This window comes from Solea solea, chromosome 4 (assembly GCF_958295425.1).
Source record: "Solea solea chromosome 4, fSolSol10.1, whole genome shotgun sequence".
NCBI classification, from domain to species: Eukaryota; Metazoa; Chordata; class Actinopteri; order Pleuronectiformes; family Soleidae; genus Solea; species Solea solea.
The window spans coordinates 4435799-4462467 of record NC_081137.1 but is presented as its reverse complement, the minus strand read 5'-3'; the positions used below and the strand labels follow the sequence as shown (position 1 = coordinate 4462467).

The following is a 26669-nucleotide window of genomic DNA, read 5'->3' as shown; positions in this document are numbered from 1 at the left end:
TTTATCTAATCAAGGCCTGTCTTCATCCAAAACGTAATATAATTATGGGCTATAACAGTTCTCAGGATATTAAGCTGTATCTAGGCCATGGCTAGGCTCGATAAACACCTTCTAATAATGGCTTTTAGTGGTCTCAGGAGTGACTTATCCTAACACATTGAGGACTCTCTATGGCTCCCAAGGCCAAATGACTTTGCGGCTTGTTGTAGAGATGCACATCAGTCCTGATAATGGGGACAGTGTTTGAAAAAAGGAAAAAAAAAAAAAGAAGCCCATCCACCAGGCTGCCCTTTTTTCTCTTATGCCTGATTATCAACGCACCCCACTTACACACACACACACACACACCCTCCTCCCCTGCCGCCGTCACTGAGCTGCCTCCAGTCTTGGTCATTTCAGCAACGTCTAAAAAAACCTCCCATGGATTTATGATAGTGGTGGGGAAAGGTGGCCACAAAGTCTGGGTTATGTCTGTGCTCTCATGACGAATGACATTTTTCAGTCGGACACCAGACATGAGTTTACGTTCACGTTACCAGCCAATAGTGCGATCACTTTTAATCCAAAATTTGGTTAAAAAACTGACAAAGTTATCCAGCACAGTTTGGCCTGCATCCATTTTCTCTTTGCTAATCAGACGACAGCAGCGTTTGATGTTATGTTCCAGCGTCAATGGAGGACAAAAACAAGTGTAAGTGTCCTGTTGAGCGGACAATCTGGTTCCAATCTCTGCTGCATTTCCACTGCAAGTCAATTATGACAACACTCTACACATGGATAGACACAAAATAAACGCATAAATTACATCTTATACGTGGCCATATGTCGGATCTACTAAGATGCGATGAGATTTCTGCATTCACACAGCCTGGACCAGATCTGATCTGTCTCATCAATGACTGAATTTGAATTGGAGCGTTTTAAAGAGTGTCATGTGTCAAGAAATCCAGGACCCGAACACACAAGCTTCGTCCCCTAACAAAGAAAACAGAGTCTTCAGTGAAAAAAAAAAATAAACAGAGAAAGAAAAATCCAATGCAGGAGGAGCAGGTTTGAGAATCTAAACGACCTTCACTGGGGAACATGCGGAACAAAGATCATGGACGGACACCAGCTGGGGAACAGAGAGACGGAATACACTACAGGGAGGCGGAGATAAGTGAACGCAGGTGAAACATATCGGGGCGGGGCAGACGCTCACAGCGGAGGAAAACCAGACAATGACGGGCAGTGACTCACGAGGAAGAAACTCCAAAGTCAAACGGGAAACTAAGACAAAGCAACTGGAGCCTTGAACACATCAGAAAACTAAATACACAAATTCTGACTTAATCTCAGAAAATCCTTTAAGGCCCCCGTGATGAAGTTCTTGTGGTCACGACAAAAAGCTACAGAGGAAAAAAAAAAAAAAAAAAAAAAATACCACGTCAAGGTCGACATCAGAGAAATGTCAGGCGGTGATAAAACTCCCTAAATCCAGCTCTGTGTCTCCCCTGTTTTTGGCTTGTTGATAAAAACAACAGAAGAGACTGTGCATCCTGGTGTTGTGAGACAGAAGAGCATCAGTGAAATGACATCAGGGCCTGTGTGGAGATCTGTGTACACAGCAGACACAGCTCCGGGGCGAAGGAACTGTGCCAAGGAAATGAGGGGCTAATCCCGGTAAAGAAGCCAAAAACAATGGCTACATTTACATACACGCAGTAAACAGACTATGGTGCATCTGCTGGTCAAGGACACACTCAGAGATTTAGCTGTTTACACGACTCTTTCACACTGTAGCTTACCTCGCTCAAAATTCCTATTTCCATAAATCAACACGAGTCGAGCTGTGTTTTTCGACAGCTTCAGTCTTCTCCCTATTTTTCCCAATAAAAGGTTCCTTGTTTACAGAATATAGGCAGCACAACAACCTTGCATGGTGCACCTGCTCGACTGCTTATTAATGCAAATGCATTGAGCGCGTAAACACGGTCAAGACGACCTGCTGAAGTACAAACTTTAAATCGCGGCACGGTTGGTTGGCTTGGTATTTGAGAAACTGCTGATCTACGAGGATTTTCCCCACACCACCATCTCTAGGGTTTGCAGAGAATGATGGGAAAAAGAGAAACTGTCCAGTCAGTGGCAGTCCTCTGGACAAAACGCCACAAAATAGAGGTCAGGGAAGAAATAGCTCGGCTAATTTGAGACGATAGAAGGGCAGTAAGTCAAATAACCACCAAGGTATGATGAGGACCTTGAAGCAGACGGGCGACAGCAGCAGAAGACCACACATGTGCTGCCTCGTACATAGTATAGGCGTCATATGTACCTTTTTAGTTTTCTGCATTTCATGTCATATAGTTACCATGCTATGTTTAAGCATGACATAAGTGCAACGGTTCATCTGGGAAAACCTCGATTTCTCGGGCATCTGTAGTGTTCTTTGCTAAGGTTTGACAAACAGTGCTATATTTACGCTGATCCAAAAGGCAACAGCAGCTAAAACAGGCGCTTCATCCTTGTTTGATGCAGGGATGAAGACGATCAGCGTCCCTTCCTGACTCAAATGACTCCCACAGTTGTCTCCAGCTGTGAAACCTGACACATGAATCAACAATCCACGGTATAAACATCCACACCCAAGACCCTGGAAGCAAAGTTAAGTCATGTAGAGTTTAGGGGAAGTTCGGTGAACTTTAACATGCAAATATCCTTAATTGACCGCTTGCAAATCATCTCGACAAGGCTGACCTTTTGAGGAAACGGAGAGTCCAAAATGGAGAAGTCTCTTATATTAGAATTAGCCGGAGTAAGTGATTCCGTCCTTTCAATAGCGCGGCGCTCCCTGCATCCACCGCGGAAGACAGTGTGCGCTGAATGACACTTCAGCAATCTATCGCCGAGTTAACGCGCTGCCACCAGAGACATACGGCAACAATGTAAACAACGTCAGCAAGTCTCAAAAGGACCTTTATAATTACAAATATTCATAAGGTTTAATCACAGCCACGTTAGAGAAACACGTGTTTAATGATGTGCCGCACATCGTCGCGGCGCATCCTTCACCACCAGCGAAAGTGAAGTCAAAAGTCTCCGTGACAATTGAACTGTGTTTCGGGGACTTATGGCTGCAGACACACAATCAAAGCTTCAGAGTGAAGAGATAAAACACTACTCTGCTATTATGTAAAGATGTCGGCCCAGCAGAAAATTTGAGTTGTTATCCCCTGTATGCCTGCTTTGTTATGCTATTGCGGCTGTCTTTGAGAAGCAGTGTTGTGGCACAATCTCCGTCAGGTGTAGCAATGCTGACAAAAACCCGCAGTGATAATAAAATCCTTCAGCAGAACTGAGTGCATGGCGTGGGCCTCTAATCCAAGCCTCACTTTAAAGGAAATTCAGACCAGCTTACATGCATGAATGGTGACGGGGGGGGGGGGGGGGCAAAAAGAGAGAGTGACAATCTGCTGAATTCCACATATACAGCTTATATTATACACGGAAGTTGTACCAGTGCTGCTCAAAGTGAGTAAAGGCCTTACTGGGGCTGTGTTAATGGAAAAATATCCTTACGGTGACAAATCCTGAGTTCTTTCACGATGGAATCAAACCTGTCTGTGCCGACATTCAGAAAAGAAAAGAAAGGAACAGAAGCCATTGCTATTTCAGTCAGTATTATCTCCCCAGTCCTACTTGGCCTAGACTAGCTCTGTCTACATGTAGCAGGACAAGTCTGTCAAATAAAAAGTTGCAAGACTTAGTTGCTGTCATGGCAACGCCAAGCCAAAAAAAAACATTATAGTGAAAGTATTCAAAAGCAGAGGAACGCGCGGGTCACGGCTCTCTGGTGTCCCGTGTTCCGATGTTTTCCATGATTGTTTGGTTCTAATAACTAAAATAGTTTTCATTTTACTGCTGGTTGTAGCGAGTGTAACATCACCTCCATTCTATCTCGACAAGTGCGTTCGATCATCGGCTGAAATTTGACGCCAATACTGAGTCCATTGCGAAACAGTGGACGACAGAGAACACACTTGCTGAGGAGGCTTTTATAGACAGCCTTTCTTTTGTTGGTTCAGCGTTTTATCTTCCAAGGACAGAAAATGCTCTCAGCAGCATTGTAAACATCTGCTGCAAAACGGCTGGGGGTCAGGCATCGAGACCTGTGTTCACTCTGGGGAGGATCGGGTGGCTAAAAAGGCCAAAAAACATTATTAACGATCATGATCGCATCCTGGCATCCGAGTTCAAGCTCCTACAACCCGGGTCGCCGGTTTCTCTTGGCCCTGAGCAGAACAGATAGACACTCCAGATCCTTCGTACCCTCAGCTATCAGACAACTAAACTCCGATCGGGGTCAATTCTAGTCATTTTTGAATCTGAATCTGAGGTGAAGAGGGCAGGACAAACACCTGTCGTGACTTCACCGACTCCTGCTCTTATTAACATACAGTGGATAATGTCAAATACAAAATAACGTCACATCGGTTTGAGGCAGCCAAAGCCGTGTAAAAGCTACATTAGCTCAGGGAACTAATAAAGGCTGACATACAGTACATTATGTGGAGGCATTTTGTGTTCTACTAGGAACATGGGTGTTGTTTTTATGTCTTTTTGTTTGTTTTATAGTTTAGAGCAGTGAAAAGGTTTGTTTGTTCTAAGAAGAAAATTAAAAAAGCTGACTTTAGAGTTTGTTTTCGGTTCTATTTTATGTTTGAAACAGCATGCTGTTCCCCTGCTGTAGTTTACTGTCACTGCTAATTCATTACCCTTCAGTAAAATACACCTGTATTTGCCATTTACTGGCTGTTTACTTGTTTGTCTCGCTTTATGTTCGCGTTTTTCTTTTACGAGCCATGTTGTAACATGGAAGAAAATAATCCAATCAGCAGTTCACGGTCAGCTGGAGGGTAAACCAGTTTGGTGCAGACTGAAAAATCACAACTATTCCATCGGCTTTTCAATAAATCCTGGTTGAAATGTTATCCAAACTGCCGTTACAACTGTTACAAAACAAAACAAGACCTTCTTTCGCCAGGAAGTTGTGTCTGATATAAATGTGTCAGATCTTGACACATGCAACTGCATTTTTAAATTCTTAAATGACTAATTTCTTGCCTCAAATGATCTTACAACTGTGTTGCGTGACACAGAAAAGGTTTTATTTCTAGTTTTTACTTCAATTGTATGTTTTCTGCATAGAAAGTACAGAAGTCTCTCCTACTTGAGATTAATAAGAATAATTAAAGAATAATAATAAAGCATTTGCATCTGCTTTAAATACATTTTTCCTTATACTACTGTATATCCAGTCAAGAGCAGATTGGACGCTAATTAAAGGTGTAGATGAGTCTTAATCGCCATGTGAACACATGTTGCTTTCACTGCTAAATCCCTTTCGAATACTAATGATTTCCATGGCAACACCATTTATGTGTCAATCAAGTTTAGTTTAAGACGAGCGATGACTTAAAATAAACTTTAAATCTAATACATTCGTCAAAACATTTCGGGGCAAATACTTTATTATAGTATGAAGTAATTGTTTTCAGCCATAACACTTACATTTATTGCTATTTTATATATGATTTCAGGAGTTTATATGCTAAAAAAAAAGCTGCTCTGACGCCGCAGGTGTTAGAAGTTCAGCAGGCACCAGATGGACAGATGGGGATGATTGACAGTTTGGATTAACGTGACATTGTGTCTTTGGTTTGTGTGCATCTGGCAGCCTGACGCACACAGAGAGGACAGAGATACACAGTTGTATTAGTAATAGAAATAATTACATAATTTAACACAGCATACATTTGAACCTGCAATGTACTCGGACATAACACAGCGTATTATTTTCATGTTTATAGCAGTGAATTGTTTGAAATGCAGGACTGTTTTATGGCGATATTAATTATATGAGGGGTTTCTGACGAGTCAACCGCAAACGCCGCTTAACCATTTTCCTCCCCATTAAGTATCTAAGCTCTACACCGGTTTACAATTTACATAAAAGATTCAACAATTTACAGTGTCTCCTCTCCAGGCTGATTAAAAACATCCGATCTATGTCACAGACACTATAAAAAAACCAAAAAAAAAAAAAAAACAAACCACAGTCTGATTACACTTTCATCACTCGCCTATCTATTTCATCACGTGAAGAGGCAGTTGGACCCTTGGAGGTTCACTTAATTTCCAGCAGGTGTTGAGTAATGAGAGGAGAAAGAGGGTTTTTTTTGAGGTGGGAGGACCCCCCCGTTTGTCACCTGTCATACTCATTTGCGAGTCTGAAACTAATTAAAACAGCATATGTGCCTCAATTTGAGCACAGTCCCATTAAAAAAAAGACACAGAGATGCCGCCTCAAACATAAACATCTTGAGTAAAGCCATATATAACGGAGTTCCCACTACTAAATACAAACTTTTTGAGCTTCGAATGCGTTTTCCAAAAGGGAGAAATCGGTCTCCACTCACTTGAAACCACGAGTGAGTGGAAAGTGACTGTGGAAAACATATTAGAAACTCAATTTAGTTATAATTCTGCACTGATTCACTCTTATCGCCTCATCAATTTCCCCTGCCCTCTTAGGAGAATTCATTTTACCTTTCAGAAAAAAAAAAAAAACCTTTCAGATATGTGCTGACCAAATCCTGCTCCGCAACCGCTGCGAAGCGCGTTAAACCAAAAGCAAATCATTTGCCCTTAGGTGGGTACATTATATTCAATAAATTGCTATTTTAAGGCCATACATTGAAGGCAAATATAAGTGTCATTGTTGCATTGGCAGGAAATCATCAAACTAGGGTTATACCAATTTAAAACTGACTACTTTATACAGTAATGATCAAATAATTTTGCTTATATATTTGTATTTTGTGATAATAAATAAATAAGCTCTATAATTTTAGCCCTTTTCATTATGTTCTTACATCATTTTGTTTCATAGTTCTTTGCTCTACTGTGACAGTAACACTGTGAGCATTTGAAGAAGCTATCATTCAATTTTTCTGGAGGAACACGCAGATGAATATTTTAACCCAAAGTCATATTCTATGAACCAAACAACTAATCAGTACTGAAAAATAATAATAATAATATTAAAAAAACTGACTGTGTAATCAGTAATAAATGATAACAATAGATGAATGCAGTCTAAAATAGGATTTGTGGATTTTGCCCCTCTCGTATTATTTTCATTTGTGAAATGATTCATGATTCTGGTAATACAGCGAAAAAACAAATAAGATTACCCTATCACTGGCGTCGGCCAATTACATCTTAAACTCATTTTAAACTCATAATCCTTTGCATTTTGATACATCTGCTCTATTGAGTCTCATGCCGCAGGCCCTCTTTTTTAACTGAAAATTTGAGGACAACAGAGTAAAATCTTAAAGGTCCCGTGTGTATAATTTAGGGGCCTCGAGGGATCGGACGACGGACGACGTGGAAGAGCAGCCACTGGATGACTTCAAAGCTGAATCACTTTGAGGTGATAGTAAATTGACAAAAACATACTTATACTTGTACCTTCAGCCTCACAGTGAACCTTTAAGTTCTAAGAGAAATTCTACTGAAAAATGGATCCCAGGAAGATTTTTTGTGTGAACGCTAATTCCCTTAATCAGATTCACCAAAGTACAACTGAGGCCAAAACCGCCTCATCATCATTGAACCAGACTAATTGTTCCGAGTGCACACGATGATCAGACCCATGTTGTGACCCGTCAGACACATGCTGCCGTGTCCCTTTAACCTACCGACATGTCACGTAACCAGTGAAGGCGCCGGCGCCATCTGTCCCTTTGATATCCAGTCAACCCAAGATCACCTGCACACTGTGGACTCTGGGGCCTGCGGTGATTCAAGTCTTAAGTCTTAAAGGAAAAAAAAAAAAAAAAACATTTGGAATTTAGCCAAATGCTTGAAATCCCGCGGTTTCTACTCTCCAAACATCAAACAGGGGGATAAACTTCTCCACTGACAAAATACTTTCCAAAGTTACGTGACGGCAAATTGGCACATTGTGTCCTCAGCATTTAATGAATGCCTTGTCTCTTTAATGACATCCAAATGTGACAGCTTAGTCCTTGGATTAAAGCGGAAAGTCCTGTGACTCACCTCCCACGGTCCCACTGTGAGCAAAGTGGCCATTAAACGCCTGTATTCCTCTCCACTACTAGATCTCCGAGGCGGCTCAATTATCCCACTACTTTTGCACGCTCGCTGACAGCCGTGCTGGCAGGTGTGTCCTTTCCAGACGTGCTCTCTCTCCAGATGGGAAATTAGTCAGTGCAGCTAGCCATCAGCTAAAGCAACTGACACCTTCCACCAACAAGCCCTTTCATTAAGAGTGAGAAGATGGAAGTGAGAGGAGGAGAAGAGCAAACACTGGTAGAACATCCGCGACTGAAGTGCTGGCCTCGAGGACTGCATCGCTTTTCTGCTTTTATTCCTTCCTTTTTCCTTTTTTTTTTTTTAAGAGACAGTGTCACTCGCGGGGAAGTTGCTTTACCTCACGCAGGTAACATGATGAGGAAAGAGAGTTTCATTGATGAGCATTCAAGTCTCACGCTGTAGCAAAAAAAAAAAAAAACAAACGCCAACACAAAAAAGCAATAAACCCATGGGGCACATTGACACATCTGTTTAAATGAGTTCATACAGTTTTATTCCTACCATTGTATGGCATATTGTTTTATTCCCCCCCTGAATGTTGCATATTGTTGTTTAACTCTACCTCGTAAGTCGACCTTAGATGATCTTAAGGCCCCTATAAATAAAATGTATCATTAAAATTTCATATTATTGATTTTTATCTTGATAAAAGCAAGGTGGACTGTATTACGCCAATTTTAAAAAAGTGTATACTGAGCTGCTTACATCCTCAATTTAAAGCTCTGACATGCAACATCAAATATAATGGATGTAAATACTTCGCAGAGTGCTGATGTGACATCACACTCCTCTGTGCGCTGTGCTTCCTCCTGTTTTGTCGATGCAAGTGTTGCATTTGAGTACATTCTGAACTGCTGGAACTTGTTTATACCTTACGATATCGTTTCCTCTTGAACACAACAGTAGTGAACTGTGTTGTTTTTGTGAGTTCTAGTAAACTATTGACTGAGATTGGTTTGTTTGCACCTTGGAACATAGGCAAAACAAAAGTGCTAAGCTGCATGTAATTCCTCTGGAATGACTTCTTTTGCTGGTCATGCTGGTACCTACTTTTGCACTATTTATGTTCGTCTCAGTATCAGCTAGTTTTAAAAGGTCGCAATATGTCACATGTGACGACAAGGAAGGGTCAGCGCAGCCTTAAAGGAATACTTCACCGATTTGCATTTAGCTCAGAATAGGGGTAGTATTTTTGAAAAACTGTGCTTCCCAACCTCAGTTTCCCCTGAGTTGAGAAATATCTTCATTCTTTTCTTTGTTACATGCCCACACAAATGGCGCATTTCCACTCACTTGACTTGACTCGGCACGGTTATTTTGCATTTCCGATAATAATCGATAATACCTTGTACTTATTTTAGTACCTGCTCTGGCGAGGTTACACACGAGCTGAGGCGATTCTATGGTCCAGGTGCCGTCACAGGAATGAAGCCGAACAATGCCGAACTGTAGAGCGGTTAAAGGAGACATATTATACCCTATTTCTCCAAGTTAAAATAGTTCCCTGGTGTCCTAATGAACATGTCTGTGACATGCTTTGGTCAAAATACCATAAGGATGAAGCACTGTGCTTCACTGTGCAGCCACGAACAGCACACTTGTCCCTCCGCGTTGACATAATACCGCTCTTCCTCCCTCGCCTGCACTCTCGCATTTTATAGGGACAAGGTGGAGCTAAGGTGGAGCTCTCAAGGTAAACTTACTGGTGGGGTGGTAACATTCGCACTAAAATGCGCATGCTGCCGTCATAAGCGCAGGGAATTCAACATCACGTGTTTTATCGCCTATACTTACACCACGAAAACATGACTGAGTATTCTTTTTCCACACTTTGGCGACTGCTAGGGCCTCCAGAGTCCCAAATATAAGTATTAAATGATTAAAAAGTTGATTTTGCACAATATGTCCCCTTTAAAACTACTTAACAATCCTAAAAAACGTGGGTTAATCTCCAACAATTGCACGGAAATGTCTAAAATCTCAATATTTAACAGCAGACTCTGGTGTATTTAAGTGAGCTGGCTTTGTATGGGTATTCACTAAATGCATCTCCTTCTATAGGTTTTGTTTTGTATTGACGCCTTTAACTCTCTCACGAAGCTAAAATGAATTTGCACCACAAGAGCTTCAAAGTGCCAGAAGGACAGTGGTGTTTATCCACATGCGTAATAAAATCAGTCATTATGCCTGTCAAGTTGCAATGTGTTGCACTCTATCATTTTAAGCATTGGCAATAAGACCCAAACAAAATGTTTCCTCTGCCATTTCTACTCGAGTCCAGTGGCAGTTCATCTCCGAGCCTCTTATTTTCTCCGCTGCATGTTTTATTAGTTCCCCGCAGCTCGCGGAGCCTCGTCCTCCCTCGTACCTGGCTTATTTTAGATGGAAATGGACAATCCTTGGAAAGACCTTCAAGCTCACTCCAGTCACAGCTTCTTTTTTTTCCTCTCCTCGTCAGGACAAGCACGCCATCACTATGGCAACAGCATTTGAGAGTCAGCTGGTCAGCGCCAATGCTTTTATAATAGGCTCTGACTTGGTGTCACACGTTTGCCTTTGAATTAGCATAAAGAAATATATATATACTATATATATATATATGGATTTTCTTTTCCTCTCTTTTTTGGAACTTGCCCCTTTGACACAGAAATGAGTAATAACAATTTAAATAGACACTTGAAGGCAGCACTAAATTATATGCACTTAGCTTTCTGAATTCATTAAGCTCACAAAGAAAGCACAGAAGTTGTACAGTTATTGATGGTGTTGTTCTTTTGGGTCTAACAAAGCAAAAACAGCCAATTTGTTTAAAAAAAAAAAAAAAAAGACACAGAGAGCTGAGTTGCTGGGAGAAAACAGGGTGTTGTCAGATGTACTTAGAAGGATTTGTACCAAAAATCTTTGCAGGGTTCAGGGTTTTTTTTTGTTTCGGGTGCAAATCTGAGTATTACGTTTTAGTTGATGAATTGTTTTTAACAACTCAAAGTGTAGCCCTAAACTTCTGCTTTGTCCTCCACATGAGGAGATGCTGGTGCCAATCCCAGCTGACATAGGGCAAAAGGCGGGGTAACCCTAACCCATTAACTCACAATTAACCTCTGCATGTCTTTGGACATGTGGGAGGAAACTGGGTAATCCATGCACACAAACACAACAACCAGCAACCTTCTTACTGTGAGGCAACATGCTGGTCACGTTGTTAAGTCCAGATTTTATCCATTATCCAGCAAAATCCCTTACCTTAACCCTAATCATTTAATATCAAACCCTAACCTGAACCCAAACACAATTAGTATTAGCTATAATCTTAACCAGTTCCTCAGAAATGAAGTTCTGTCTCATTAGGACCAGATTTTGGTCTTTTAGGACACTTCATTGTAATCCATGTAATGCCTAACCCTAATCACAGTTCAAATCTTAGCCTTAAAACTTAACCAGTTCCTCAGAAATGAGGTTCTGCCTTATTAAGACCAGGTTTTGGTCTCCATGAGGACAACTGGTCCTGACAAGGTCGGTGTATATACCAGAAAATATCCTTAAGAGGACACAAATACAAGTACACACACACACACTAATTGAACAGCCGACCCTGTGATGAGTGGACGTCCTCCTCTTCCTCCTGAGCCTCAGCCGCCGCTGATTATTTTGATTAAGAGCGCCAGTGAACTGTTACGCTGATTACTGTTAATGCAGCCTATTAAAGTGATTTAAACAAACGTATATGTTGTTATTATCATTAGAGGCCGCTGTGTTTCCATGGCATCGGTGCTCGGTGCAATGCAACAGGCATATTAAGCAGCTGTATTGTTCCAGCCCGTGTACAGTTTGCTCAATTGATTGTTAAATGTAATAACTTTCTTCGGTGTGCGTCAACGGGGGAGAGACGCCGTCTGTGTTTTTGATGACTGTGCTGCCAGTCGCTGGACTCATCGGTGTCAATATTCATTGAATGTGGGCTTTAAATCCAACTCATTACACAGTGATTCACTATTTATCAAATCGATGTCTTTTATTTACTATTCAGGCTGGACTCCCACATGGGTGACTGGCTAATAAGATCCCTTCTCTGGCCTGTGTGTGTGTGTAGGTGTGTGCAGACTCTCCTGTTTGTTTTGTACGTGGTAAACCCGGCATATGCATAAGAGATATGTTTAAAAAAAGAAATAAAAAGTAATGTGTCACAGTCATTCAGTATGAAAGTGGCTACACACTTAATCCTATTTTATGAACATTTCCGTGTTCTTATGCTTTACAAGATTCATTTTATTAGCCCTTTACTTTTAATCCCTACACATAACTTTATTTTATCGTTGTCTCGTCTATTACTGATGGTTTTGTATGTGAAAAATCCACCAATTCTATTTGATTCAAGTTTGTTTTTACAGGAACAAGAGCAATACTAACATTTCGCCATGTGCACAGGATTTCATGTTATTCATCCTGTAATTACCTTATATTCTTATTTTATTTTTTACTGTTGTCATCTCATCTTATCTTAACTTATACATTATATTATCTTAAATTACCATTGTCTCATCCCATCTTATCTTATCTTATCTCACCTCATCTCAACTTATCTTATCTTATTTCATCTCACCTCACCTCTTCTCATCTGTATCTTATCTAAGTGACCTTATCTTGTCTCACCTCATCTCAAATCATATCTCATCTTATCTCACCTCACTTCATCTTAAATTAAACCCCATGTCTTATTGCCTCTGTTATCTTACCTCATTTCACCTCACCTTATACCGTATCCTTATATCTTATCTCACCTCTTCTAATCTGACCTTATACAGCATCGTATCTTAAATTACCTTATCTAGACTCACGTCATCTCAACTTATATATTATCCATTTATCGTATCTTATCTCACCTTATATCTAATCTTATCTCATTTCACCTCACCATAAATGAAACATCATCTCTTATCGCCTCTATATCTTACATTGTCTTACTTCATTATCTCTCGTCATCTCACCGTATATCTTATCTCTTCTCATCTTACTTATAATAATAATAATAATAACTTAGATTTATACTGTATCTTATCTTCAATGACTTTATCTCATCTCACGTCATCTTTTACAGCCTCTTTATCTTACATTGCCTTATGTTATCTTATCTAACTTCATCTCCCCTTATATGTTATTAGTCTCGTCTCATCTCATCTAAAGTCAGTTATGGATAAACGTTGACCTTGTTTCCCCTGACAGTAAATATCAAGAATAATCGTCGCTAACATTAATAATGAAGCAGCATTTACTATTTTCAATTATGTAAGAAAAACACAAATCGTCATTGCTGGTGTAAAGCACTTCCAACCTTCAAAGAAAAATAAGATGAGATTAGTCGGATGTAGGGAATGTGATCAATATGTTGTGAGCAACACGGAGAAATACTGTTTGAATATTGCAGGAGAAAAGGAGCATTTCATGGTTTGTGTGTCAACTGTTATAAATAAACGGCCTGATATTTTCACTGAAAAGCCAATTTCACATGGAATGAGCCGTATGGAATAAATTAACGTTGATTACACTGAAATATTCGTTGCAACACCTGAACCTTCCGCAAATGTATATTCACCAAATAGAGCATGCATATTAATGAAAACCCCGTCTCCATCAATCCACCTGGTTGGAGCACGTCATCTTTTGCCCTTTGCAAATATTTTATTAGGGTAAAACAACAGGTGAATTTCAATTTTCTTTCTTTCTTTCTTTGCAGTGTCGTTTTTCCAGTGGGGTTAAACGCCAACTTATGAAGCAAAGTTAATCTGACACCTGCTCTTTTTGCATTTGCTATTAAAAGATGCCAAACACAGAATTTCACTCTCATCTACTTAGACATCCAATAATGTTTATTTTATTTGTAATAAAATATTTAGCGCATGGTGACCTCGATTTGTTTGGAGTCATATTTTTGCCTCCCTTCAGATTCCGAGGATAATAAAAAAAGCTCTTGCAGGTTTGTAGGAAAGGAAATAGAGGATACGAGTTTTAAGCTCTAAAGGACACACTATAGACTCTGATTGCTTCTCTGTGATGTTTTGTGCTGAGTCGGGAGCGCACAGATGGTTTTTAGAGCCTTCTCAGAAAACAGCTGTCTGCTGCAGCTGAAGTTTCTGCTGTGACAGCAGTGAGCGTGAACCAAAAACAGTAAAATCAAGGCCTTGACAGCAAAACAATGAGCTGAAACTTCACTATAAAGCTCCATAAAAGCTAAAGACAGCTGCAGACATGAGTGGTTATCCTCTGTCGGTTCAACAATACGAGCAACCTCTTTCACATCGCCAGGTTGTCTTAGTTTCAATTCATAATATACGGAACGGATAATGCGACGTAGAAGATTCCAAAGTGATAAAAAACAAAAGAGCGGTTAAAGTCTTTTTTATGTGTCAAAAAAAAAAGCCCATTGATATGGATTACATTAAATTCGACACAGTAAAATTAAGGCTACATTGCTGAACATTGGCATTGGAAAGGCAGTAAATTGCCAGAAGCTGAATCAACTATTATACAACAAACGCTTAATTACTTACTTTGTAAATGACTTGGAATTAAAGAGTCACAGATTAGTACAAAGTAGCTATTCTACAGTGTATTTTCATGTAATTTTAATCAATATGAAAAGGTATTCTAGTGTAAGCTGAAACCTCTGATTCCTTATTGGCTTTTGTCGTCTTGGTTCTGCACTGCTGCAGTTTACTGCACCGGGTCCAAATCATCACGGAAGATTTTTCCAAGTCGAGATAAATACAATATTCAAGATGCATCACTGCACTTAATTACGAGCATTTAAAAAATGATTATGTGCAGAAACACAACATCTGCGGCAAGCATTCAAAAACTCGTGAGCACATCTCCCAAAAAAAGAAGAATAAAGCATCTGTGGTTCGGGAGGCAACGGGAGCTGCCAACATCATTTATGTGGAGAAAACCTGAATATCGCGTTGAAACCGTGTTAGGAGGCACTTCAGCTGCCTGACATCCCACCAGGATCGCTGTGATGTATTCAAGAAGCAAATTAAATCAATTCATCCATGCATAGATTAGAAAATACTTCAGGTATCATGATTAAATTACTCTCTTCTTCCTAATGTGTAAACTTTAAAACCTAAGTGGAAATGTCATATGATTTGAACCTCATTTGTTCTTGTTATCCTCCTCCTCTGAAACAAAGAACAATAATAAGAATTCTATGAATATCAATCCATTCTTCATCTACATGTCTTATCCTTCGATGGTGAGAGGGGTGAACGAAAAACGCTTCTAATTCTAATTCAAGCCTATGAAATCACATTTTCTGTTCAGCTTAAACACTAAACAGTCCAAACTGAGCTCGCAGACAAGGGTTTTTTCCCAGTTAATGATGTTTTTGTGGGACAAAGTGCACCCAACAATTGTCCACCCATCACCCAAGTCACTGATCTGCTAACCTGCGACAGCTACCTGGAGCATTTATACGACATATACATGTGAATCCAGAGTAAACCTGGCTGAACTGGGATTGAGGCACCATTATAGATAAATAATATAAAACGGATCTACTTAAAATGGTTCCTGCCAATTCTGCATTATCAGAGGTCAACAGAGGTTTAAGAAAGTTAAAACTTGACCCTCGTATAATAACGTCCTGTGTTTCCACACAACACAGGTATTAACTTTTTGTTTTTCGCACACTGCTCATCATGTGCAACAGTCAAAATGTAAAATCTCAGGGCAGAGCGGAGGAAAAACCCGTGAAGAAGTTCATCTGAACAATTTAATACGTCTGCGTCGGAGGAACCCGGAGAATAATATATGCACATCAGCTCTCAAAACCCAACTCATCATAAAATGCCTTTTTTACTTTTACAGATCAAAATAAATCGAGTGCGGAGGACTACACATGACCCCTTCCCTCATTTATGCACTCATTAATTTACAAACCTCAGCGTAAAATCCTCAGCGCAAGAAGAATGAAGGCCGAAGTGGTGAAAATAGGAAGACTGCACAAGGACGAGGTGTGAGTCATAAGAAAATGTGAATGCTAACACTGGTCAGCAACCAGCTTCTGCTGCTTCCGTCTCCAGTTTTTTGATAAAATCTGTCCAGATCTACACAGATGCTGAGAAAAACAATAAAAGGTCATGTACAAGTGTGATATCGGTGGCAGGCAAGCACTAGACGCAGTAGACCGTTACAGGCCCCAAATGTGCCATCACTGTTGTGCTTCTCATTTGTGATTTTATGAGTTTGTCTTGTCCACCCATATTTGAAACTGACAGCCCAATACATGCGAATAAATAACCACAGACTCAGATTCTAGTTTTATCATCAAGACAGGTGAGTGGAGTCATTGTGGGGAACCCGAGCTCATGCGTTCATGAATTTGTTCACGCAAGTTATGGAAAAAAAAACCAAACACAATCAGGAGACAACGGATGCAAATCAAAGCAAAATGAGAAAATGATGCGTATCATCTCCATTCAAATTAATGACGGCGAGTAAATGAAGTCTGTGTTTGCCTGCACGTAAAAATCATTTCATGCTGTCGATATTATCAGCCGTGGCCTCAGAGTGGGTTTTATTCCTGTGTGGCACCTTCAGGGAAACACAGTAATTGGTACATTGGGGCAACCATTTCACAAGTGCAGTTTAAACCTCGGTGTATCTGTCTCACTTCGGGGACATGAGGTGATTTAAACGTCTTTGTGGTGCAACTAATGTGACCGGAGAAAATGCTCGGAGCTGTTGAGTGGCATCCAAAGACGTATCAGTGTGATTAATAAACGACTGATACCACGGACACAGCTTCACATTCCCAGGCCAGGCAGCCTGAAACAATCATGTCCACAGTGCAACAGTGAAAGAAGGCATGCTGCAGAGACAGGATACACATCAACAACAACAAAAAAATAAAGAAAGAAAGAAATAAAGACATAAAGAGGAAAGTAGAGATACCAACCATGAGCTGCAGGTTCAGTGCTGGGCGCAGGGTCTGAGCACACAGGGAGAGGACATGGCAGTTGTGGAGGGAGGTGTGGAACAGGAGGAACAGCATGCAAATAAAAGGAGAAATGGGGGAGGAGGAGGAGGAGGCAGGGAAGGGGGGGGGGGGGGGGGAGTGGGGGGGCAGGGGGAGAAAACAAATGACACCCATAAGCAAGCATTCGGAAGACCAGAACATGACAAAAGACATAAGGCTTGAGGGAAATCAAAGGGAACCAAAGGCAGTGCAGAGATAAATAAAAGCTTTTTTTTTTTTCCTCTTTTACACACACACACACACACACACACACACACACACACACACACTGGACGGTCCATTCAGAGGGGAGTGTGGCTACTGCTTGAGGAGATATGGATGAAACTATTATCATGTAGCTACTGTTGGCAGCTTTGGTGCCGAGGAAAGACAAACTATCAGGAGGAAATAATCGTGCAGCTGTCCTAATTTAGCCGCGCATGACTTGGAGAACAACGGGGACGCGTTGCGTGGCAGCCGCTCAAGTAGAGTGTCGACTGTCTTTAGTACCGAGATGACTCGGCAACAGTGATGTGTCCACTTTAACTTGACTAACACACATGTAGTTTTAGTAACCTTTAGCTCAGCCTGGTCGCCCCTAATATCTTTCATTGTACGGATGACATTTTGACAAATGTTTGGTTTTAAGCATCCATCTCGAGCTGTTGTGTATCCATCGGTGTTCCATCTGTCTTGCTGCACAGCATCTTTACACTAACTGCTTCACCAGTTTTGTAAACGGCACAGCTGGTCAGGAGGAAAGAACAGACAACCACAATATATTTGATGAATTTTAGGGCTGTAACTCAAACATAACAACTGAACTGAGCCACTTCAGGACCCAACGGGTCAGGTTCGGTCATGTCATGGTTATTTAAAGTTCTTTTAGTGAAACATAGACTAAAATAGGGTGCATTTAAATGGCCTTTTTCAAAAGAAAGGATAAACTAGGCTACTGAAGCTCTCCCTCCACAAAAAGTCAAAATAATCCACGGTGGTCGGATTATGTAAGTCGTTAGCAGTGTTTACAGTTCAACGAGAGTTAATAAAAGAGAACGGATGGCCGTTAATGGCGAGTCTGAACATTTAATACACTCATAAATGCTGATGATAACTCATAACATGTGTGACTTGGGTGTATTTGTGCGTGCGAGTGTGTTCATGGGGCGAGTAGTTGCTTCCGCCTGGATGAAACTATAACGTTTGTTGTTTGCCATAATCATAAATAAAGGCTACAAGGCTACGTCCACCATTATGGTACAGTTCGGTACAGTACAGGGTATGGTTTGGAACGGTAAAGGAACAACTACATCGAATGTGACACAACAGACAACAACAGAGGACGTCCAGCAACTCTTTTTGAAGAAACACTGGTGCCAAGGGAGCATCACTCCCTTTTTCTGTCATGGATTGTACCCTACCATTTTACTCTGGTCCCCCAAGGGAAGGGTGCCAAAAATGGAAGAGATGTATCATACCAAACTGAAACCGTTCCACTTCAGAGAGCGTTTCAGTTCAACTAAAACGGGCTCGGACGACATTTCTAGGACTTATGTCGGTTTCAGTCAATATTCCCAAGGATGACACTTGTGTTTGGGCAGAAGTGGCTCTATATCTGTTACATTTCTATCAATATCTCTTGGCCTTCTTGTCCAACCAGTGTCCCGGCACACACTGGTGACCTCAGTACGCCACCTGCCGAGTGTGAAGCCTGTCAGGTGAACTCTTCAGGTCTTTAATTGTCATTAATGAAGACATTTTGTGCATTTCTAGATAGAAGCAGCGCTGCAGATCCACCAAAAACAAACACACAAAAAAAGCAAAAACAACCACCGAGACCTTTTACAATGATTGAGTTGATTTGATATCAAATCCCGACCAGTGTACACAACAGAGATATTATTCACACAGGCATTGTATAACTACAATGCAGACGAGTACTACTCTCCACTGTATTACAGGGCCAGCACCTTCCCGAGTTTTGCTTTTAAAACCACTTATTCAGGAGATGGTAGCTCACTAACAAATACGGCTTGGCTCTCAGAGTATTCACAGCATGTCTGAATTTTAAGTGTTAACCTTTTAACACGGTAAAAGCAACAAAATGAATTTGTTATGATAAAAACAACATTTGGAGTACGGGCAGGGAAAACAGATCACGTTCACGTAACGGCATCGTTATTTAACTTCATGATGTACACAGTGTGCCCTGCGTTTCCTTGGCAGTGTGTCCTGAACAGAGATAAATGAGAAAGTGCACCGCCTGTAAGCCATCCAGTAATAGCCAGTTGTTTGTGTAAAAGCAAGAATGGCACTCAGCACTGATGTGCAATTGTTCAGGGAGCAGAAGGCCAATGCCACACCTCAGCTCTGCTGCCAGGGGCTCAGGATATGGCAAACAATCTCACAAGGTGAGACTGTATCAGGTCTGTCTTCGACGTTACCGAGCCTCTCAGGATCCATTTTTCCACAAGGTCCTTGAATAATTGAGCCGTGTCAGTGCTAAATAATGCCACAGGGCAGTCATTAGACGGGCAATTTTGAGGTATATTTTGGCTGAAGTGCACCTCAATGAAAACAGCGCTGAAACCTTGGGATTAGTTTATACAAATCTCTTTCCACCATAATTAGGAGACGCATTAGCGATGTCTCTCACGTAAATTTATGTAAAGAAAAGGAAGCCAGTCGACCAGTTATCAATAATGTGTGATATTTACAGCTGCATCTTAATTATGGTGATATTTGTGGAGACAGAACAAGGTTCCTGACATTTTCTGTTGGTTGACACAAGTCTGGTTTGTCCCGTTCTTTTTTTGTTACTTATTTTTTTTTAATTTTGTATATTCTTCAGATCTCATTTTACATTCCATTACGTCCACTCAGAAACAATATCCTTTCCAAAACTAAAGTTTTATATGTGACATAAAGTGCACTATAGTACAGGATCAGCAGACTAAGAAATTTAAATTGTGACATGACTCCATGACCTAAGTGTATCGATACGTTTTAAAATTAAACTGCTCTCAAGGATTATTGTGATGTGTCAAGTAACTCAATAAATAATGGATATAGTCTCTCAGTATGGACAGAGAAGCTAATGCAGAGGTGTCTTGTATTCTCTTGAATGGCCATCAGAGGGCAACTTCACTCACCTAGTTTCAGGTCTTCTCTATAATGGCATGTCATCCATTTTGTAAATTATGGTCCCTCACTTCATGTATGACCACATGTCAGTGATTGTGCCACATCTTTACTAACGGTGCCCCTCATTTGCTTTCGAAAGATTGCCAAGAGCACCGCTCATTTGCCAAAAAAAGGCCCAAATTTGCAGTTTCACATGTCACTTCAGGCTCCATTCATTCATTCATTGTCTACCGCTTTATCCTCCACACGAGGGGTTGCAGGGGGGCTGGACTCGATCCCAGTATACACACAAAAACAACAACGATGTACTCTCAAATTCACACCTACGGTCAATTAACCTCTGCATGTTTTTGGACTGTGGGAGGAAACCGGAGACCCTGGAGAAAACCCACGCACACGCGGGGAGAACATGCAAACTCCGCTCAGAAAAAAAGCTCTTGGCCACACTGGGATTGTTGCTGTGAGGATAGGGTGCATTTAAATGGCCACCATTTCCACTTAGCCTTATGAAAACCAGCAGTGCCACCTCACTGACAGAAGTGACCCACATACACAGGCTATCGGTGTTTCCAATTATGCGGCTCCAAATATTGAAGCCCTGACTAATCACGTTGTTTTCATGCAAAGTCAAGACAAGTTGAGGCAAAATATCCAACAAAGATATCTACGATTTTGCTCTGAAGCAAAACATCTAAACCACAATGACCCCCTTTTTTGTGTCGTAGCTCCACCGCTGCTTGAAGACAGTAATGTACTTGTATTCATTAGTACAACAGAAAGCCAGCGTGGCCTGCTAACCCTCATTACACTGTGGGTGGCAGCCATGTGGGACCATTCAATATGTCTGCTGCTGAGTGATTGCCTGAACATTTCGGATGAGCCTCTTCCTCTTCCTCCTCCTCCTCCTCCTCCTCACCGCCAGCTTCAGAGGTCAGGCTGAGACATGGTCAGTGTCCTTGCCGACACGGGCCTTGATGTGGACACAGCTCCATGACTAGTTACCAGGCTTCCCATTTGCCCTTTGGAAGACTCACTGTGACATGGCTTACAGCTCAACATGCGGAGATAACTGCATGTCAATCATAATTATATTGGCAGGAAATGCATTAGCAGGAATCCTGCGCTGCCGAAAATGCCAAGCGACTGCTGGGTGTCCCCGCTGGCTGCTAGATTACTTTTTTTGTTGCATCCACTTTTTCTGACCTCCATTTTTCCGTACTCCAGCTCAAGCCTGTGATTGCTTATTCTTCCCAGGCTTTTGCCATCCCCAGCATAAGCGCTGCCGATAGAGAAACTGGGACCTCTGTCTGTCCGACAACAGATTTCTGCGTGTGAGAACTGCCAGAGGTGAGTGGGAAACAGTAAATCTGGCAAAGAAATTATAGAATTGTAATTCTATGGCGATAATGTAGAGGAATGACAACGACGAATACGGATGTTTTTTGCTACTTTAACTTGGAAGATCAATCCTGAAAACTGTGCTGATTCTCCTGTGCCACCATTTTTGTTTTTTTGTCCTTTATGATTCACAAAAATATTCAAATTCTTAACAATGAGCCCCAGACAAAAACAGACTAACACTTCTTAAACCACCTCCTGCTAGTAGAGCTGTGGAGACTTGTTTTAAAGAATGTGTGAATGGTGTGCACAAGAAATAGTGACATCTAATGGTTAGATTGTAAAATGTCACAAAGGTCGGAAAGCAGTAATTCCTTTTTGCTTCAAAACGCATGATGTCTATGCCTAAAGTACATATACAATTCTTATTCTAAAGCCATTTTTTAACTGTTCTATGACAATATCGTACTATATGTGTGCATAATTCTGCATATTCTGTAACTTTTATCTTCAGCTTGGACATGTCTTTCTTGAAATATGCTCATCCACGACTGGCAACTTTTAAATACAGAAACTACAGGCACAATTACTGCAACTTATTTGATCACAGACGTTAGTGTTATCCCGTAAATATGAGCGTATTGTAGGAGTAAATACACTTTCCAGATATTGTGTGATCACATCCTGCCGCTGCTTTACGAGTTTCATCTCCGTTTGGCCACCGCGTGCCACAGTAATACCTTCAGAAGACAATATACGGCCACATTAAGAAGACATGTTGGACTTGGGCTATAATTCCACCGATGCTCTCTTCGGGCTGTACGTTATGGGATGGCGGTTATTCTGTTTCTATCAACTTTTATCAAATTAGTTAGAGCTGGCTGGCTCCAATTTAAAAATGGACACACAACCGAACGGAGCAACGTGGGAGCAATTCCACGCACGATATCTTGCACACGCCGCGTTGTCTATTTTTACATAATTAATTATGTCACTTCATGATAATGTTAATATAATTGCACATGCTGAAAAGCCATATGGATATTTGTTTCACCTGCTATCTTTGTCCCATAGTGTACAATATTTCTACCGCATGTAATATTTAACGGTAACGACAGCTGACCCTACAGCTAACACCCCCATCTCTGCACAACATATACATTTTGCATGAATGCTTATACCTAGATATCCCTTGCACAACTGCATTATGTGCATATTCATCATAGTTGATTGGTTTAGTGAAGTCATTCTTCTATATCATTCCTGATCCGGTGCATAGCTGTGGCCTTATTTCTACACTTCTATTCGAAGATTGAACATTTTGGCGGTTCGAGTCCCCGCCAGGTCAAGGGCTGCGGTACTCCTGCGCAAGGTACCCAATCCCAATTGCTCATTGTTAATTGGACCCTCTAAATTGACCCCATCCACGCGAAAGGCCACATCCAGTGTCGTCCTTGTGCCGGTCTCAAGCATGGATAAATGGGAGGGTTGCATCAGGAAGGGCATCCGGCATAAAAATCTAATAAAAAGCCAAACGAAAAAGGATTGTACACTACGTCTAAATGTAATATGTATATAGAATCTAATATACCTAAAAATAAGTGCACACATCTTTTGCACTTCTGTCTGTCCTGGAAAAGGAATCCTTCCCTTGTGACTTCCACAGGTTTCTACATTTTTCCTCCTGCTAAAAATACTTTTTTGGGGTAGTTTCCTGCCATATATGGGGTTTAAAGACAGAGAATGTTTAAAGCCATACGAGGCAAATTGTGGTTTGTGAATACACAAATGCAAATGTGTTATTTGCATGCGTCTATTTTGGTTCCGCTTTTGACAGTCTGTTTTATTTGGAACACTCGGTTGACGGGCTGACGGGGGAGAGAGGTAATGTGATGACAGATATGAAACACGTGTGAGGATAAATGTTGAATCGCTACCGAGACGGCAGTAAATTTCTACTTTTGGGGTCAGCTCGTGTTTCATAAAAAGACTTCCTTTTTGGCCCTGACCACCACTAAAAAGATAATAGACTGCAGCCCCAGAGGAGCGAGTACAGGACCAAAATATAGCTTTTCAAGGAAAATGTGTCAAGCACAATGACATCAAATAGGCAAGAAAAAAGACGAATATGGGCAGCCGAACACAAGGGAAGCGAGACAGAGGATACAAACGAAGGTGAAAAGGGATATAAAGGAAAATTTGGTTCCTGAAAGGTGTTTGGAGAAATATAAAAATGCTAATATGTCCTTATTACAGGAACCGATGAGCAGATATTTATTTAACAGTGAAATTTGGATTTAGTCATTTCCCCATGTCACTTTCTAAACTTAAAAGCCATGTATTGGAGGCTCTAATGGATTATTTTTTTTTTTTTTTTAAAAACGCTCTATTCTTTCCCTCTAATGGGAAATTGATTAAAAAAAAAACAAAAAAAAAAACACAGTCCTGCTTTGATGGATTCATTTGGCAGTGGGTCTCTGATCTGTGTGGCACACTGTGGGTAAATGAAATCAAACGGCGGAGCGCATTACGGCCATATGAGACTGCTGCCTTCAATCTATACACACAGTAATAATGCAATGCCCCTGACAGCTGAAAGCCAAGAGAGGACATCTGGCACAAACTGTAAGTGGGCTGTTTCACTCGGAAAATATTGTCATTTATCAGGTGGAGCCCACATGGGACCTGTTCATGCAGGCGACAGAAATAACCCGCTATAGTTATTTGTAGCAATTAAAGATTCTGTGTTTTATTTTAACATTACATCCTTTAAGTGGACAGTTATGCGAGTCACATGTCACAGTTGACCTTGTTCTAAAGCCTGCACCACGCTGATTTGAACAGATTATCCTGTAGTGTGAGGGATTAACAAAAGTCATCAGAGTAGTAAGTATTAAACATATTTAATATTTACTATTTGAACAGTGATTGGGGGGTGTGAGCAGAACCACGCAACCGACGAGAGTGTCTGTTACCAAAAAGTACTTCTGTTTAAAGGATAAATATGACGGCCGTATCCCGAGCCTGATGGAGAGTAGAGAAAGGACACACTTGTGGATTTATGGCAACAGTGTCCTGCAAGATGCATCACAACCAAGCTGAGACAAGTCACGACTTTCTATGAGATCCCAAATCCCCGTAACTCGATTAAACGCCGAGTGTGTGGTCCTGCGTCTTGACTGGATCGCCCAGTGTGTGTTTTCTCAGGATTAAAACATTCAAAATCGGTTACAAAGCTCATTGTGTCTGTGGTCACCCATGTTTTTAAATTGTCCTCGCATTGCATTCAGCAATCATTTGTAGGCCAATGTTTGCAAAAATAATGTTGCACTGAAATCTGCTGCAATATGGCTTATGTTTTTCCAGTGAAGGTGAAAACACGAAGGCAGTAAGACACCTGCAAGCTACATATATAACACATGTGCGTCGCTGCTGCGCTCCGTTATAACTCCCTAATTAACACGTTAGAGTGTAAACACTGCATGCAGGACAGGTGCCTCACAACATCTACTTTTCACATGTGACGTGCAGTTCCCAGCAAAAATAGACACACACGATAATGATAATGACATTCTGCCAGCATGGTTACACAAAACTGACACCTCTGACTGTAGTTTCAGTGTCGAGGCACGGGAAACATACATACATCTTTAAAACTATTTTAGTACCTGTGAAGATCCTCTGTCTCTCCCTCTGTGTAAACAAATGTCACGTGACTTTTTCTGTCAGCGATGGAACAGAAAGTGAAGTCATAATCATATCTGCGGTGTGGGGAGACGAGCCAGACACAGAGCGAGAGAGCAAAAGGCAAGCGACGCACGCGCCAGGCGTCACCTTTTCCCACTGCAAAACTGAAAAATGTACTTTTCTTTTGTCCTTTTTTGGTCCTTGTTCACCCATTGTTGCATTTCCAATTATCAAAAGCATAGGTGTGTGCCAAATTTAGTCCATTTTCAGACCAGAAATCGATCTCCGAATACCACAATGTGTGTTGTTACACCAGAATCTTGACAACATAATCCCAGATTTTGTAAAACAAGGCACAAGTAAGGGCAAACTCAAATTATAACATTGGTAAATTGAAATCCTCTTCATTTTATTTACTTTTAAAACACCGCCAGTGAGTGAAGGGACTGTTTCCTGTTCATTTGTTTCACTATACCAACTATTTCCACCAAAACATACAGGGATTCAATGAATATAAAACATTGTCGAGGAAATAATCCCGACAGGAGCCCAAGTGGAAACAATAAACCTGTCACCTGGTGTTGTTTTACTGTTTTACTTTTGTGATAAATCCACTGAAATATTTATGTAACAGTGGTGCAAGAACACATCTATAAATATGTCTGTCGGTGGGTATGCTGCAATTAAATATTGGTCATAACAGAGCAGCAGCAAAACCTACACAGCCACTTCAATTGAGCCAAAGTGCATTTTTGTAAAGTAACATCGCTTCATTTCAATTCATTGACTCTGAGTCACTTGTTTTACGTCTTTATGAAATATGTTTTTTTGCTTTTGTTATTTACCCACGGCAACTCTATGATTCTCAGCGGGTACATTAGAAGCAACTACGATCATTTTGCAAATCAGCAGAGATCTCAGCACGAATCAGTCAGAATAACTACAATCAGAAAACTGACGCCTTGATCTGAGGCAAAAAAAAGGAGCTATCAATCAGCCTGCATAGATAGGTATTCTCTTTAATCCAATCAGATGGCATAATCAAGCACAATGCCTGGGATTTCTGTCTCGGCCTCGTGAGATTTGTTCCCATTGAGTGGTCTGTCAGAGAGGCTTTGATTGCATGTGGAGCTCAGGCTGATTTCTGAGTCGAGGCATACAGTGATGTTTTCTATCTGCGCCCTTTGGAGATTTACACTCGCGACAGCCTCGAGTTCTGTTGCTGGAGGAGTCTGAGAAAAATTTTTGTTTATTTCTAAAAAGGGCCTCATTTTCGGGCGCCCTCGCTCAGTTGTTATTAAACCCCACAGTCACCTTTTCCCTCCCA

The 26669-nt window shown here is 41.0% G+C and overlaps 1 protein-coding gene across 5 annotated transcripts in view; it reads right to left on the bottom strand.

Moving 5' to 3' along the window:
* The window catches only part of cadm1a (cell adhesion molecule 1a), a 370896-nt gene that overhangs the window by 10660 nt on the left and 333567 nt on the right, over nt 1–26669 (bottom strand). For 3 of the 5 annotated variants that reach the window (XM_058627224.1, XM_058627228.1, XM_058627226.1), the window contains one exon: nt 17114–17146. The exons of the other annotated variants lie outside the window; for them this stretch is intronic. In XM_058627224.1, the coding sequence (XP_058483207.1) occupies nt 17114–17146 (33 nt within the window). The remainder of the gene's footprint in view (nt 1–17113; nt 17147–26669) is intronic. 5 annotated transcript variants of the gene reach the window in all.